General features: G+C 32.9%; 1 protein-coding gene across 1 annotated transcript in view; it reads left to right on the top strand.

The window, feature by feature from the left end:
- Positions 1-18,343, top strand: part of LOC143234082 (uncharacterized) — a 170,902-nt gene that overhangs the window by 48,712 nt on the left and 103,847 nt on the right. The window contains exon 2 of the mRNA XM_076471137.1: positions 10,569-10,756. Coding sequence (XP_076327252.1) covers positions 10,669-10,756 — 88 coding nt within the window. The 5' untranslated portion in view covers positions 10,569-10,668. The remainder of the gene's footprint in view (positions 1-10,568; positions 10,757-18,343) is intronic.

The following is an 18,343-nucleotide window of genomic DNA, read 5'->3' as shown; positions in this document are numbered from 1 at the left end:
ACAAGGACAAACTTGTTACTCAAATAACAAATATTGCGTTACTAAAAAGGAGAGAAAGAAAAGAAATAAAAGCAGTGCTAGTTTTTGGAAAAACTAGAAAAACAACTTAATTATACGTCATGATGTGGTTTTTGTAACAACTTAAACCAGGTCCAAACTTTTCTCTTTGAAACTCTCGAAAATAATTACTTGATAAAAACTAATGTGTTTGGTGTAATTATTTGTAATCATTGTATATACGTTGTTTAGAACTATCGAGATAGTGTTGAAAAACTGCATTTAATTTCTTTCTAATCAAGATTGCTAACACAAAGTGCAACATTTATTCTTACACCAGTTGTTACTGTAAAACACCAAAATAATTAAAAATAAATCGTATTTTAGAGCTACTATCATTTGACAGAAGAACGGACGAAGAAAAGGAAAACGAAGATAAAAATTTAGAGCCAAACAAGAGACAAAGTAAACAGAAAAGAATCACAATATCACGTACAACGAGTTATTCACTGGAAAACAACACCCTCCAAGATACAATCATTTGTTGTGAGAGAGACAAAATAACAAGTTACAGAAAACATTTTCTCAGTTTCAGCCTATTGTTACTAGAAGAGACAAAATGTATTAAATAAAATAAGAAATTTCTGCGCTCTACATTGAATTGCTCGAACAATACTCGAAATAAAAGAAAAATATCATGGTATAATGTACAACCAGTTTACTCTGCAATAGGTAAAATAAACGGAAAGGAGAACACTATCCGAGTTGAAACTAGTTACTCGTGGTATAGACAATAAGAACTAATATTTGTAATTAGTTTCTCTCAGATTTGATGATAAAGGAAAAAGTAAAATTGAGTTCTCATAGCTTCTACTGATTTTTGTAGAATTATACTAAGTAGAAAAGCAAGATGACCCTCTAATAAAAAACAGTTTCTCACGTAATAGACAAAATAAATGAAAAATAAACTGTGATTAATTGCAGCGGCTAGTAGCTCTTTGGAAAAGATAAATGTAATAGAAAACAAAAGACACCTTCTGACTGCACCTAGTGGAATAGCAAATGAATAGAAAAACACACCCCGCAAAGAATGTGTTAGCGTATTCGATGAAATAACAAATAAAGCACTGTCCGTTTTGTGGCCAAATTCATCTAAAATAGTCAGAGTTAATAGAGAAAATAACACGATCCTAGCTACAACTAGTTGTAAGTAGAATAGTCAAAATTAAGGAAAAGAAAGAACATACACCAAGGTATAACCAGCTGTTAAAGAAATATTCAAATTAACTATGGAACGAATTTTTAGTTTACAATCTGTAACTAATCTAAGAGAGAAAATAAAAGTTACAATTAACTGCTCATGAAATAAAATAATTGAAAAATCAATAATATTCTCCCACTGATAATCAGATACTAGAAGAATAAAAAATAACGACTAAAAATAAATCTTACAACAAGAAATAAAATTATTTAGTTGTTAAATTGGGCAAAATAAATGGGAAACAAATACATTATTCCGGCTGTAAGTTGTGAGTTGAATTGAAAAGACGTAATAATCTAGGAGCTACAATTATCTTCTGAAATAATACATATATGAATTAAATTATTAGCATTACCAATTACAAACAATTTGCAAAGGAATATTTTCAAAATATTCCGGGCATATAGCCCGGCATGTATAACGGGGCAAGTATACCCTAACCTTACATTTCGTAGCACAGTGAAATAAATAGATTTTGCAAAATCAAGCTTGGCTCATTCGTAGTCAAAGATAGTCGCACAATGGCTTTTGTGTAATACTGCTTAGCTACAAAAGTGTATCCTAATATTGTCCTTAGTCTGTGTTCTCAAAGTATAAAGTGAAATCCGTTTCTTTGTGTAGAATTAAACACAACGCTGAACAATAGGATATCTGTGCTCTGCCCACCACGAGTATCGAAACCCGGTTTCTAGCGGTGTGAATCCGGAGACATACATTTGTGCCAGTAGGGAGCGAAAACGAAATGCATAAATAACAAGACTACAAAAATATTTGTTGGTTTAAATTATCTGTTAATTAAAGAAGGTTATTTTTTATTACGTACGTTGGTTATATAACAGGAAATGAATTTAATTTATAAATGGTTTGAATTTCGCGTAAAACTACACGAACTATCTGCGCGCGCTAGCCGTCCTTAATTTAGCAGTGTAAGACTAGAGGGAAAGCAGTTAGTCATCACCACCCACCGTCAACTCTTGGGCTACTCTTTTTACCAACAAATAGCGGTATTGACTATTACATATAATGCCCCCCATGGGTGAAAGAGCGAGCATGTTTGGTGGGACGGGGATTCGAACCCGCGACGCTCAGATTGCGAGTCAAATGTCCTAAACACATGGTTAGGATTTAATTTTAAAAGTGAATTGATATTTTTGCTTTCATGATACATTTTATGCACTTGGTTCCAGGCTCGGTGATACCTTATTATACCAACACTCGCTACCCTTACAACGTTTTACGGTATATTACCTCCCTCGTCAATAAAATCGTAACGGGCAGAGAGTAATCGAATTGTTCTATTTGAATAAATGCATATTTCAGAAATCAAGTGTAACGTGACACTCGCTTTCATTTGTATAGGTTAGATGTAAAAAAAATGAAAAAATAAACAGTTGCATCCAACCTCTTAGTAGCTGAAAGTATAACAAGTCACCTAAAGGTACAAAAAATTATTCACTCTCATAACAATGTGATAGCAATATGAGAGGGAAGGAGAGACCAACATAACAGCTGTACACTGCTAGTAAAACATACAACGTAAATCTGAAAGAAAAAAACTTTTCCATCTACAATTTCTGGTATTATTGGTAAAGTGTTTTAAAAGAAAATAAAAGACATTGTTCTTCAGAAAAGATAAAACTTGTATAAAAAAATGACTCAGTCTTAACTATTACTAGTTGCTAATGAAATAAACAAAATATGTGGAAAAGAAATAACTTTCTTCCATCTGCAAAAAGTTGCTTATTTGGTATAGAAAAAATAAACAGAAAAAAAGAAATGACCTCCCTGTAATAACTCGTTGACGGTTATCCTCCAAATTACATTCAGATTCTGAGGGAACAGCTGAATTCAATGGAGAACATTGTAACAAATACATCCATTCGTAGTCAGAGAAAGTGTATGGAATACATAATTTTAGTTGATGAAGGAAAACCAACAAAGAAGGTAAAGAAATAATGTTCTGTAGTCTACAACACTTGCTCGAGGTTATATTGTTAACAAAAACCAGCTGTCAGAAAAACAGATAAACTACACTAAATTAAACCTATTATCTTAACTGCAATCAATCGTTATGTTATAAAAAAAGAGAAAATTCAAAGACGCTACAAATTATTAGCGGAATAGCTTAAGTAAACAGAAAAGAGACAAGTAATACACCTTGTTTCTGTGAAAAACAAATAATGAAGATGAAACAAATCCAAGTTTCTGAAAGTTAGTAATCAACAGACAAAAGAAATGAACTAATAACTAAATACACAGGCGTCAATAACAAATTAGTGTACAGGGTGGCCCGTAAGTCCCTACCCATCCATTTTTTTTTTTTTTTTGTATCCAGTGTATCTGTGTGCTGTCCCTCATTCTCGCTCCATAATATTATGCGACGTCATGTTTTGTGAGACATTTTCAAGTCTAAATGAGCTTAAATCGGCCATATTTCTCTGACAAAAAAAAGAAAAGAAATTACACTACATGCGTAATTGAATATAACATAATAACATATGAATGTGTAGGGACTTACGGGCCACCCTGTAGAAATAGACGAAACAAATGAGGAAAAATAATCGTATTTCTAATCACGTTCTTATGCAATGGTTAAAACATGCTACAAGATACAATGAGTTCCTAAAGCAACAGTTAAATTGAATTAAAAATACACTAATAGCTACAACCAATCACTGAAGAATTGAAAACATAAATGGAAAATAAAAATAACAGTATCCGCTTTGAAATTAGCGGTAACTGAAATGAGGACATCCATGGAAAAAAGAAAAATATATTTTTTTTCCGAAGCGACGTTCATTTGAAATGGTATAGCCATGAGAAATGTGACAAAAATAACTATTCTTATATATTATAACAATGTAGAAAAGGGATAAAAAATAACTGAAAAGACAGAACAAGCTACAAGAAACAACCAGCTCTGCTCATTCAATACTCAAAATAATTGCAGATGGAAAACACTATAGCAGGAAATAAAGAAAAAACCGTTAAATCAAGTGAAAAGTACATTATCAAATGTAACTATTCGAAGTTCAATAGACAAAATAAATGGAAAAGAAAGCCAATATTATCTGTTGCAATCAAATGAAATGAAAACTTTAAATTTAAAACTGAAATATATTTCCGGAACAACCAGTTGCTTCTGAGCTAAGCACATTATATTGGGAATAAAGAGTAGAATGGCAAAATGAACTAGAAAGAAGAACATTCTCAAGTGAATGTAATACGTTTTCTCTTGTTTTGTAATTTCGCACAAAGCTACTCGAGGGCTATGTGTGCTAGCCGTCCCTAATTTAGCAGTGTAAGACTAGAGGGAAGGCAGCTAGTCATCACCACCCACCGCCAACTCTTGGGCTACTCTTTTACCAACGAATAGTGGGATTGACCGTCACATTATACACCCCCACGGCTGGGAGGGCGAGCATGTTTAGCGCGACGCGGGCGCGAACCCGCGACCCTCGGATTACGAGTCGCACGCCTTACGCGCTTGGCCATGCCAGGCCCGCGTTTTCTCTATCCACTTTATCTGATAATATATTTAGAATACAATATACTGCAAGAGATATTGGTATTCAGTACTGGAGAAGATGTCATGATACACTTCGGAGGGATAGACATTTAACGCGATATCAACTTCAGACTTTTTGTGAGAAACATGTATCAGAGCACCAACTGTACTCGAGTTGTAAAATAAAGATAACAAGGAGAGAGACTGCAATTCCCCCACACTAACTTCGTATTAAACCTTCTTACCGTTAACAAGGGTAGCGTCACTTTTCTCTGTTCTAACTCAATTCGAGTACTGAGCTTATTAAATTGTGAACTTATAATATATAGAATAGTCAGTTCCTACTTAAGAATATTTATGTACAGTAAAAACGTTTGACGAGTAATTTTTCTTAAAATAAGTACAACTTATCGAACGTGTATTCGATATATATATAACATATATACAACGTTATATATTGTGTGAATCAATAACAACAATTAGATATGCAAGCAATGCCTCTAGTTTCAGCAAGACGTTTTTTTTATTTTGCATTTGACAGCTACAAAATTAATGGAAATGCATAAATCTCAAATCTATCTGTTTCAAACTGGAGAGACTGCTACAAGGTGTCACTTTGCCAACTCTCGGGTAGATTGTTTGAGATATAAATTCTAGACATACTGAAAGCCCTAACGGAACGATTTTGTTGTTTTTTTACTTTTGGCTCCTGTTCCTCAGTGTCACAGCAATAACTTTATGAACTTAGAATGATACAGTCCGAGACTCAGTTTCCCTCGGTGGACACAGCAGAAACCCCATATGGTTTTTGTTCTAAAGCAATTGACCCAAAAAAAATCATACTTTAAGTTCCTGTAGAAACGCAAGAAAAACACAAATAAGAAATACTTATCTTCATTCTGTTGAGGTTGTCGCAGGGTATCTTTGTGCCAAGTCTAATTTGGATTGATGAAAATACAAGAGGAAAGCAGCCAAAATATGTATTTTGTAAAGTTTGAACTTTAACCCTCAAAAAGCGCAAAGGAAACCTCAGCAAAAAAATAAGAATAAAAAAAGATGTCTGGGTGTATCGAACAAAGAATATTCCACTAGCACATTTTTATTTGAACTGCTTAAATGTTTTCGTTTGATGATAATTTCTCACATTTTTTTGTTATTTACGACAATTACAAATGTTCGCCTCTCTTATATTTATGAGCGAATCCTATTCACGTTTGGATGGATTTAGCTTTCGTTTTGGAATAGATAAAATATAAAAAAAAAAGAACACACTTTCATAAAAGACATAAAAACAAAGAAAAGGCTGTCAGAGAATATCAGCTGCTAGTGGAAATGAACAAAGTAAATGGACAAGAAAAATGCGATAACATTGTAACAGACAAAGGAAAATGAAAGAAGACAATCCCATCTACAATCAGTAGCTAATAAAATAGAAAGTCAAATTTACTGGAAAATGAAGAATACACTACAACAACAACAACTTATTTTCTAAACAAAAGTAACAGAAATCTAAACTAAACATTGAAGATTTAATCACATGCTGCTTGAGTGGATACAAATGCTTGCTAATTAATGCTGAAGCTACTTCAAATTTACATAAAATGCATTTCCGTAACATATGAGGTGCTGTTACTTAACAAGTAAGACCTTAGCACGATGATAGTTAAGTCACGATAAATGAGGCGTCAGCGTAAATATAGCTGTCGAACTCGGTGTTTGTACCAAATTTGTTTTGCTAATTACATTTTACCATCTACGTACATAGCAACTGAAGTCGTTGTTTATTTTACAAAGCAAATTATTCCTACCAATAAGTTGTAGAGCTGGATATGAATTTCACTTTTCTTTTCTCCTAACCCCAGCTCAGCGGTAAGTCAATAACCTTAACGACACTAAAATCTGTATTACAATATCCGTGATTGCAGGATCATAGACAGCCCATTGTGCTTTGTAATAAACAAAACAAAACTAGGTATCTTTTTTTATTAATACAATTTTGCTTTCTTTAGTATAGCACCTGACATTTTCATGAAATTAAATATTTTAGTTATTTAAACGTACAAGTAAGAACTGAATTCGATTTTCTTGTTGGCTATACAGAGGAGATTCAGGTTAGCTATACAGAGGAGAAAAATGATATTACATACGATATCACCAGGGATCGAAACTTCATGAAATCAGGTTGCTTAGAAATGTAGTAAGAGAGCTTGCTGTTCGTATCAGCTTTATTGACAAATAAATTTCTATAAAGTACAAATGTCTAAACTAAGCTCGATATTCATGTTAGGTTTCGTCTTGACAAATGAATCTCTATTACCTAGAAAAGTAAGATGTGTGTTTTCTTATAGCAAAGCCACATTGGGCTGTCTGCTGCGCTCACCGAGGAGAATCGAACCCCTGATGTTAGCGTTGTAAATTCGTAGACTTACCGCTGTACTAGCGGGGGCTAGAAAAGTAATAACTGAACTGGTTATCTATGTTAACTTTTCCTAACAAATGGAGAACTGATATCTAGGAGCTCAAGAAATTGGCAACATCTTTGTTAGATTTTGATACATAAATGTTGGTATCTGTAAGTGTAGGCATGTGTAGTTTTCTCTTTTGCTTAAACATAACTTATGAATACCTCTATATATATACATTAATTTCTATACTTCTGTATTTTTTTACCATATTAGTTCTTTTCGACAAATGAAATACAGGAACTAAACTAGGTGGCGTTACTTACAAATATCGTCACTAAACAGGGTTCAGTTAGCATTATTGGTAAATAAAATATTCTTACTTAATTTTTCATAAATGTGTATCATTTGAGTTCAGTGTTCAGGTTAGATTTTTGGTAACGTTTTCAAAAATTAAAATAGTGTTACCTGTTTATGTCAGACATTTTTAAACAAATAAAAGGTCTCATTTCTAAATTTGGGCGCTTAGCTCGGTGGTTAACTTAAATGTTATTCAACGAATGAATGATTTTAAAGATTAATATAGGAACTAAACTCTGCGTTGACGTAAGATTTCCATGAAAAGAATTGTAAAAAATGTTACTCGTGAATGTGAGACCTGGGAACCGGGTTCATGATAGCTTTTGCGGCAAATGAAGTACTGCTTTCTATAAATATATTAGCTGTGTTTGGTTTTCATGTTAGGGTTTGTTATATTTCAGACGACATCAGATCTTCTGTAAGCGAATGTGAGTTTGGTATTCTGACTATCATTTTTGAGGAATTAAGCATTACAAACACATTAGGTTGTTGAGCACGGTCTCAGTATTAATAGCTATTGTCAACTGAAATTTCATTATCTATAAGTGTAATATATTAGTTCTGTGCTTATGCAAGCTTATGAATTGTTGCATATAAATAAAGTATTATTGTTAGACTTTGTGAGAGAAACGCAGTTATTCAGCATAGTAACAACGAATATGAAGCTCAACCTATCTTTTTATTCATAACTTATCTGGTTATAAATGTATAAAAGAAGTCCACCTGTCATTAACGACCCCAAACAGAAAAAAAAAAGAACCACAAGACGCAAGACGCTATTCTAGGCTTTCTATATTCTTCTGAATTGTTCACGAAACCAATCTATCTTTCTATTCATCACTTGTATCCAAGTTATACTGGTTTCATAGAATTCCACCCCTTATCAGTAGTCCTTGGCAGAGGTAGATCGAACAAAAAATGTATATTACATATATGGCGTTTTTAGTTGTCTCTCAGGTGAATTCGACGTTCATATTAGCTGGTTTGGATAAAGTAAATAGCTGATCTATTTATAAATAAGGTTAGTGTTCATACTAGTTTTGGGATAAATTAAATACTGGTAACTAGAAATGTAGGAGCTGAGCATTGTTTCCAAGTCAGTTCTGTTTTTTTCTTTTTACAAATTACATTTATTTTTTACAAGTACAGAAGCTAATCTCGATGGGTTTTTTTTATCAGAAATGAAGTACTTTTAGTTAAGAAAGTGCTGTTTGGCACGGTCTTTCTACTGTAATATTTTTTTCCAAATGAATTTTTTTATCTAAACTAAGTGTAGGGACTATATTTTGCGTGACTATAAAAGAATATATGTTTTTTTTTTTGATAAATGCGATTTTTAGAAAAAATACTAGACCTGCTAAATTAAAAATGTTAGGATATAGAATATAAAACTGTTAGTCTTTTTTTTTTTTGGCCTGGCATGGCCAAGTGTGTTAAGGCGTTTGACTCGTAATCCGAGGGTCGCGGGTTCGAATCACGGTCACACCAAACATACTTGCACTTTCAGCCGTGGGGGCGTTATAATGTGACGGTCAATCGCACTATTTTTTTGGTAAAAGAGTATCCCAAGAGTTGGCGATGGGTGGTGATGACTAGCTGCCTTCCCTCTAGTCTTACACTGCTAAATTAGGGACGGCTAGCGCAGATAGCCCTCGTGTAGCTTTGCGCGAAATTCAAAATCAAACACACCTTCTTCTTCACTTTAAAAATATCAGACTTGAACACGATTGGAGCTTTTATTAGTTACTTTGTTGTTTACAGTGTATTATAGTTAACTCTCGTAAAACTCAGTTCGAACACACAAAACGTTTTATCATTGTCTTCAAGGTTTAGTTTTAGGTTTATTGGTTATACTTGTACCATTAGAATTATCATTGAGTTAAATTTTGTGATTCGCAAAATCGAAGGTATTTTAGAATTATTTTGAAACATTTTGTAAATAGGAAAATGTATTTAATAAAGTTTACTCAGCATTTGCTCATAAATATTATTCCGGTTTTATAATCAAACATGTTTAAAGTATAGCGATTCTAAAGTTATAAAACGTATCTTTACATACTTTTTGATGCCAATAAACATGACGTAGTTTGGTGTGGGTGTTTTTCATATAGCAAAGCCACAAAGGGCTATCTGCTCAGCCCACCGAGGGGAATCGAACCCCTGATTTTAGCGTTGTAAATCCGGAGACATACCGCTGTACTAGCGGGGGACGCCTAGTTTGGTACTTTATTGATCATTAGTCTTATATGATATTTTCGCAAAGATAAAATTTCTCTATAAATTCTATGACAATCAGTTGAACTTCCCAACAAGCTTACTATATCGAATTTATTTTTATTTTATTGTGAAACTTAGCGCGTGTGTGTTTCCCTTATAGCAAAGCCATATCGGGCTATCTGCTAAGCTCAGCGAGGGGAATCAAACCCTTGATTTTAGTGTTGTAAGTCCGTAGACTTACCGCTGTACAAGCGGTGGAGCGAGGAAAATTCGGAGGCTGACCTGATCAAAGTTCTACCTTTTCTAGAATATCACGTATATCGAGCTTACTTGGGTTATCGATTTTTTATTAAGGAAATGCGTCAGTAGTTCACTTTCTTCATTGTTTAGCTGAAGATTCGCGAATCTTTTAACCGGAAGAGTCGGTAACTAACAGCCGGAAGAGAGAAGCATGACTAGTAAAACATGGGAGCAAGGTGGGGAAGTGAATTTTTAAAGTTAAAAAAATTACTTCATGAAAATATATTCTTGGATGTTTGCGTTTATATAACGTTGACGACGTAGTGAGATATGAAACTTCAGTGACTTGAATAAATGAAACTCTACAAGTAAAATAACGACTTTTTGTATTTATTTTTTGCAAATCTTTTTTTATTATTATACTGCCTTCCAAAATTAAAAAAAAAAGAAATAATCGCGAAAGTCTTCTTAATGTCTTTCGCAAAATATTCTTACAAATACTTTCTTCAACGTACAGACATGAAAAGACACAAAAAATAAACAGTCAAATTAAAAGAATTATTTACTTTTAAAACTGTTTCAGAGGTCAAATGCTGGGGAATATTATTTGAAAAAACATCTTCAGAAAGCAGTTGTGGCAAAAAAATAATTGGATCTAAACCAGTTACTTGAATTTAATAAGAATGGATCAAGCTGGACAAGGACGAGGAGTTTCATTTCCGACTCAGATAAGACGGGAAGTCAGTCTCGATTCACAAGGTCAAGGTTCAGGTAAAGTTAATAATTTCTTTCTGTATTTTACAGGAATCATCACTGATTTTAATGATTTTGATTTATATTCAACTTAATTCTGTATGCTAATTCGTACAACGTTTAGAATATACTTATATCAATTTGTAATTTATGGTAAGGCTTTTTTCCTTTCGAATATACTCATCAGCAGAGAAAGCGTATATACAGGCGTTTGAGACCCATTATCAACCTTGGAACTATCCTCTAATTGTTGAAATATCACATTGGTTATAGAAAACCATAAAAGAGATGTTTTCTAAAATGAGTTATATGTTATATTACGAGTTATGATTTAGCTACTTCATTATTTTGCACAAGAGGGTTGCCATAAGTTGTTGCTGCTTTTAATCCTTGTTCAGTATTGATTATTAAGTTGATCTCTTCTAGATAACTATGTCAGTTTGTGTATTTTAAACCCATATTAGCATAAACGTATAACCTATATAATTTTGTTGCATCGTACGGGATGTGACCTGTTTATAAATGTAATATTCCCTCTGACTTGTCCTCCAATTTTAGAATTAAGTAATCAAAATGAATCTCTTTAATTAATAGATCCTCTAAATTAGAAAACAACAAGTATTTTTCAACTATCTAGCCTATACATTTCATTTTATATTTTCGGCACATCGCCTCTTAACAACATTATAAGGTTATGTTTATTGCTAACAACATGACACAAAAGTCATCATTTTGTATTGTTATCAAAATACACTGGCTATTCTATATGTTAGAAGTTGTTATATAAGGAACTACTTCTTTTTTATATGTTTTTTTGCAAGATTGCATTATTATAAAGATTAGCGCACGCGCATATGCTCGTTTGTGTGTCTATGATTTATATCTATGATTTTTAATATAAGGATTCACTTATTTTCTGTATGTTTTTTCTCTAGCTGCATCATGGAAAAAATAAGTAATAGTACCGAGACCCAACCCCTCAGGGTCCACTTAGTATCTATGCAAAATTTTAAGTTTCTGACTGACACACCGACACTCCCTTTTATTAAATTGAACGAAAATGTACAAAATAATGATTTTCGTAAGGACTTTAGCTTATACTCTTATATTTTATTTTGACTAAATTGTGCAAAATAGGTTATAACAAACACGAATTTTTAACGACAAGCGTAAAACCCCATCTGAATTTGTTGCTTCACTGCTTGATAAAAACATATCACTAGATTACACTGCTGACTGCACATGTAAGCCAGTAACCCGTATGATTATAAAGTTTGTTAAATGACAAATGCTACGAAAATTTTAAATATTACTTTGTTCTCTTTTATAAGAACGTATTTATGCACTGATAAATGAGAAATGGATCCCTTAGTCAAGCTATATTTTTGATATAATAATTCAGAGCGAAAGAAATAAAATAGTTTTAACAGCAAGTCTAACAAAAAACGTACTTTCAACTAAAAACAAACAATTTGTTTTATAATGCAACCTGTTAGTAATATGGATTTCCAAAGTGTTGGTATAAAGAATATAACACCAGATAAAGTACTTGCAAGTAGAATAACTAAACATTATTTATTCTATTCTGTTGTATATTGAAATATAGAGATGGCGCATACGTTTTTCCTAGGGTATATTAAATATAACCATGCATTTATTTCTAAATTGGTATTCAATATTGAATACTTACCACTAAGTAAGTGAAAGGTCTCAAAATGTTTCATGATGTTACAGGATTGTTCGTGGTATTATTTTGTTGTTCATGAAATGAAAAATAAATATGACTATTACTTATATATTTAGAATAAGATACTAACAAGTGTAAAATATCAAACATCAAATGCCTGTGAGAAGGATTTGTTATTATAATAGGACCAAGTTGCAATTGATTAGATATCTGATAGCACAGGGTAACTGCCGAGACTTTTATATTTATCTTCAAAGCTCGTTTACAGTAAATATCAAGATAAAATATTCTCCGGAGATCGGTTTAAGCAAAATAGTAAACTACCTTTTACTTTATCCAACATAAAAGTTATATTTTATACTTTACGTATTACAAAAAATAAACCCAAATTTACTTGATACAGATAAGTTTATCATATATCTGTCACAAACTGTTAAATTAATTAGCTCAATAGTTCAAAACAAGAGTAATGAAACTTGACTAATTGTTGTTTCAAAATGAAATTTGTGCATTATTTTACTTAAGTACTGGATTAAAATCTGGTAACAGCTTTAATATGTATTATCTGTGTTTTAATCATGGAAATTTCTTAAAGTACACACAGTAGACTACTGTAAAACCTTATTTGTTTGTATAGTTAAATTGAAATAGAGTTTTGGACAAGTTTCTGTCTAGGTGTGTTTGACTGGTTGGTACTGTAACATTTCGTGTTTTTCAAATACATATTTTAAACGTTAGCTAGTCGATAAGTAAATGAATATATTGTACTTTATTTCTGTTTAAGGTATTCGATTAGTTATATACATTTAGGAGTTTTGAGTATTTACAGTAATACAGATCATACTTGTTTGATCTTGAAGTAATATGCGCACAGAACGTTCCGGAATTTCTTTTACTGGTCATCTAGTATATAGTGGATTGTCTTCAGATTCTAACATCACAGTGGCCAAAAGACGTTTTACTACACTAAGACCTGTCTAATTTTTTTCGTGTGTTTCGATTTAATAATATCTAAAAGCATAAGTTCCTTTAAATTTACTTGAAATTGTGAATAGAAGTGTCTTGGAAAAAGTGTCATAAAACAGATATCACGCGCTACTACTAAGATAGATTTAACAAATTTGGTAAAATGTACATTCAGCAAAAGGATGGTACAGTGGTACCAACATTGATGGTCTTAGATGTAAATAGATGAAGATGATATAGAAATGGAGAGAACAGTATAAAAATGATCAAAAAGTCTAGTAAAAAGAGAGAGAGAATCAAGTTGGAAAGTAGCCAAAAGAATAGATGGGGAATGAAAAATAAAGAATTCGAGCCTGGCCAGTCAGGAAACAGAAATGTGTAAAGTGGATCGAAAAACTAGGTTAAACAAAATGTGTAAAATGGATCGAAAAACTAGGTTAAACAGAAATGTTTGAAGTGCATTTAAAATCTAGGTAAAACAGAAATGTGTAAAGTGCATCAAAAAACTAGGTTAAACAGAAATGCATAAAGTGCATAGAAAGTCTAGGTTAAACAGAAATGTGCAAAGTGCATCGAAAAACTAGGTTCAACAGAAATGTGTAAAGTGCATCGAAAAACTAGGTTAAACAGAAATGTTTGTAGTGCATCGAAAATCTAGGTTAAACAGAAATGTGTAAAGATCGAAAACTAGGTAAAACAGAAATGTGTAAAGTGCATCAAAAAACTAGGTTAAACAGAAATGTGTGAAGTGCATCGAAAAACTAGGTTAAACAGAAATGTGTGAAGTGCATCGAAAAACTAGGTTAAACAGAAATGTTTGTAGTGCATCGAAAATCTAGGTTAAACAGAAATGTGTAAAGATCGAAAACTAGGTAAAACAGAAATGTGCAAAGTGCATCGAAAAACTAGGTTCAACAGAAATGTGTAAAGTGCATCGAAAACTAGGTTAAACAGAAATGTTTGTAGTGCATTTAAAATCTAGGTAAAACAGAAATGTGTAAAGTGCATCAAAAAACTAGGTTGAACAGAAATGTGTAAAGTGCATCGAAAAACTAGGTTAAACAGAAATGCATAAAGTGCATAGAAAGTCTAGGTTAAATTTTTAAGGCTGTCAAATCTTCGCCAAAATAAAATATGTTTATTAACAAATTTCCATTTCTGGAGCAATTTCTTAATTTCTTTGAACTATCATCATCAAAAGAAACATTTTACTCTGATTTCACACCGTAATATTTCCTTTCATTGTAAAATTATTAAACGAAGTAGAAGAGGTATTTCCTTCTAGAATTTCATCAAAGTAAAATCTCGGTGCATCAACCTTAGCAATGTAGCATTTTCGTCTACAGTTATTTTCCAGTGTAGCATTTTCGTCTAGAGTTATTTTCTTTGTCGTGTCTAGACTTTTCTATTTAAGTGGAACAATTACAATACTTTAACGGACATTCTTTCTGTAATAGTTTCAAGCTTTGATTCTAGTTCTTTTTTGTTTTGTTATAGGTGTCATTAGGAATATTTTCAATAACATTCTATGACATATTTTATGATACTGTTGTTTCGAATATTATCATAGGATCTTGATCACGGTTAATACCATATACAAGTATCTAAGTCTAATTACTAATTAGTTGAATTTTGTATTAGATAATAAATGAGTTTTATACCCTGGGTTTAGGCTATTATTCTGCTGTCTTTCTGAATGAAGTCCTGAGCAGGTCTGTATGCGACTGAAGTGACAGGGATTCGATCCTTAATTTTATTGGAAAGGCTGTTGTGCTATTTAGTTGACCAACTCCTCAAGAAACGTGAAAACATACCATGAAAGAGGAGCTAAATACACAACCATCACAGAAACTTTAAAAATTTGCTTCCCTCAGTAAAGATTATAAAACAATTACGACAACCTCACAAGACACAATGATCACATTCCATGCATACAAGTTATTCAGCAACATACCAACACTTTAAACACTACAAATTTTCTGCCTACAACTTGAAAATGACAAAACTCGCAAGGAATGGATCCATTTGACAATATCCAGGTTCACAAAACTGGCAACTTTTTGTACAAATGCAACTTCCTTCTATCATAAATATCAATCCAATCAATAAAAGGAAAGTCTGACAATGGGTTCACTAGAACTCAGTAACTTCAAGATATGTTATTTGTCTGAAAACATCCGTCTTAAATCCAGGATTTAAATCAAATATTTTAATATAGGTGCACACTACAATCAAAATCTGAGAATTTATGAACCAAATGAACAGACAACTTTCAGCGATACGATTCACAGTAGAAGTAGAATACGATAATAAATTCCAGTCTCAAGAGGTGAGGGAAGGGTCATCAGGATACGTAACTCGTATAACCACAGAAGCTTGCAAGAAACCCACAAATATTATCAAGTATTTTGATTATCAATCATACAGCTTTAACTGTGTAAAGAGGGGTATCATAAACCACTTAGACTTCAGGAAGAATTAATATTTTTATTGCATAAGATACGAAGAAGAAGAAAAAAATCATATCCTTGACAATCAATACTCTGAACCGATTGTAAAGTAGAAAATCATATCCTTGACAATAGATACCATGAATCAATTGTATAAAAGAAAATTATAGCCACAGACAGTGGCATTTCTCTATGTTAAAGTCTCTATGAAACCAAAACAAATCAGAGAACATGTAAACAGTATGAAGTCAGAATATCATTCAAAGTTACACCATAAACTGATCGCATTTAGTACGTACCAAACCAACTCAAGACCCAAAGGATAAATAAAGGAAAACCTAAACCATTTATAACATCCTTTGTGAATGTAGAGTGAAATACACTGGAAAAATAAAATAACAAAAAGTTAGATTTAGAAGCGTAACAAACGTACAATACTTTTTTTTTTGTAAATGCACATCATGTCAAGAAAGAAGGCCATAAAAAATAAGTAGCACAAAAATTATGATATATGAACACGCACAAACGAAAAAAAAAGACAAAATAAACCTTTTACATCTGCTAACTGAAGTATATTTATTCGGTATAGGAAAAAAGTAACCCTCTTGAATGTATTGAAATAATCAATTCATTGAAGTCCTAATAATAAATATCTTTCATAAATGAATACCACCCAAGACTTTCTAACAAGATAGAGCCAAGATCGAATCTATTCAATATCACCACGTATGATTATTATCTAGAGTTTCTTTAAGACTACAGCCGAATAGTAATAAGGACATAGCATAAAAGAAAAAAAAAACAATGCTTTATTACTGTATATCAGTAATCAATAATTGGATTAGATTTAGGTTATCTTTGAGGCTAGTAATCACGACAACGACTTATGATCTGATCGCCGTAATCTTACTGTAAATATTTACTTATCAGTTTACATTTTATTTTCACAAAATTTACCACCGTAAGTAACATTTTTACACACTTGTGGAACGCTATTTACTTGAACATGCGAGGTTATCTGATCATGGAATGTAAAAACTGAATGATTGAACATTTTAATTTCGGAGGCATGTTCATGTCCTGATTATTCTACAAAACAACTGACTGATAATAGCAAAGATCTTTTTAATTAGATGTCTAGCAGAGGCGTTGTTATAAAAATAATTATTTGTCTTCTACCAGTTGTTAAAATACAATTGTCATCAAAGTCTCAACAAAAGTGATCAAAACGAAATTCGTCTTCCACTGGGAAGTATATGTGGGTGTTAGTTTGTAACCACTGATTAAAATGAATTATGAATAGAATGCCTTGGAATGTCAAATTTTTCTCAGTTGATCTACTTCCTCAACATTGGTCAGGATTTGACTGTATCCTACCGTATCACGCGTAGGATATTATTAAAATCCCTCAAATGGTGTAATCTAATAAGTTGCGTTTCACCTTTATCTGGACTTACTGTAGAGGAAAATACTTCGAAAAGAACGTTTGAAGCACTTCACCTTGTTGACACTTTCAGCTGCTGGAGGTAATGTAATCGCTTTTTCAGGAGCTTACACTACGACACTGTACTCTATCATTTATTGACGGTGCATGCACTTTCTTTATCAAACAGCGCTCTACATATGTTGTATTATTTATTGACACATCACGTAGTGTAATTTCTAACACTATGTACGACATTGTATTTTTTGTTGAACACGTATCTGTCATTATGGACATTATGTGTAACATTGTACAACCAACAGAAGCTCAAGTGAAACGTTCAGAAATGTATTAGTATACAGTAATAAGTTCGAAACTAAACTCAGAGGTTAGATTTCCCTCGGTGGACCCAGCAGATAGCCAGAGGTTCGCGCCCGAGTCATGCCAAAACATGCTCGCCCTCCCAGCCGTGGGGGCGTTATAATGTGACGGTCAATCCCACTAGTAGCCCAAGAGTTGGCGGTGGGTGGTGATGACTAGCTGCCTTCCCTCTAGTCTTACACTCCTAAATTAGGGACGGCTAGCACAGATAGCCCTCGTGTAGCTTTGTGCGAAATTCCAAAACAAACAAACAAACAAAACAGATAGCCCAATGTGGCTTTGCTATAAGAAAAATACACATATACACACAAGTTCGAAACGACCAATCAATATACGCATTAAATTAAGTAGTAAATATTTTACTGAAGACCGTTATCCGGCATGACCAGGTGAGTTAAGGCGTTCGGCTCGTAATCTGAGGGGCGCGGGTTCTAATCCCCGTCGCACCAAACATGCCTGCCCTTTCAGCCGTGAAGGCGTTAGAATGTGACAGTCAATCCCACTATTCGTTGGCAAAAGAGTAGCCCAAGAGTTGGCGGTGGGTGGCGATGACTAGCTGCCTTCCCTCTAGTCTTACACTGCTAAATTAGGGACGGCTAGCACAGATAGCCCTCGAGTAGCTTTGTGCGAAATTCCAAAACAAAACAAACTCTAACATCTAGTTTTAAACATCAATTTACAACTAAATCTTATAACGT

This window comes from Tachypleus tridentatus, chromosome 12, assembly GCF_004210375.1.
Source record: "Tachypleus tridentatus isolate NWPU-2018 chromosome 12, ASM421037v1, whole genome shotgun sequence".
NCBI lineage: Eukaryota > Metazoa > Arthropoda > Merostomata > Xiphosura > Limulidae > Tachypleus > Tachypleus tridentatus.
The sequence above is the reverse complement of the archived record's forward strand: the minus strand, read 5'-3'. Positions and strand labels throughout refer to the sequence as shown.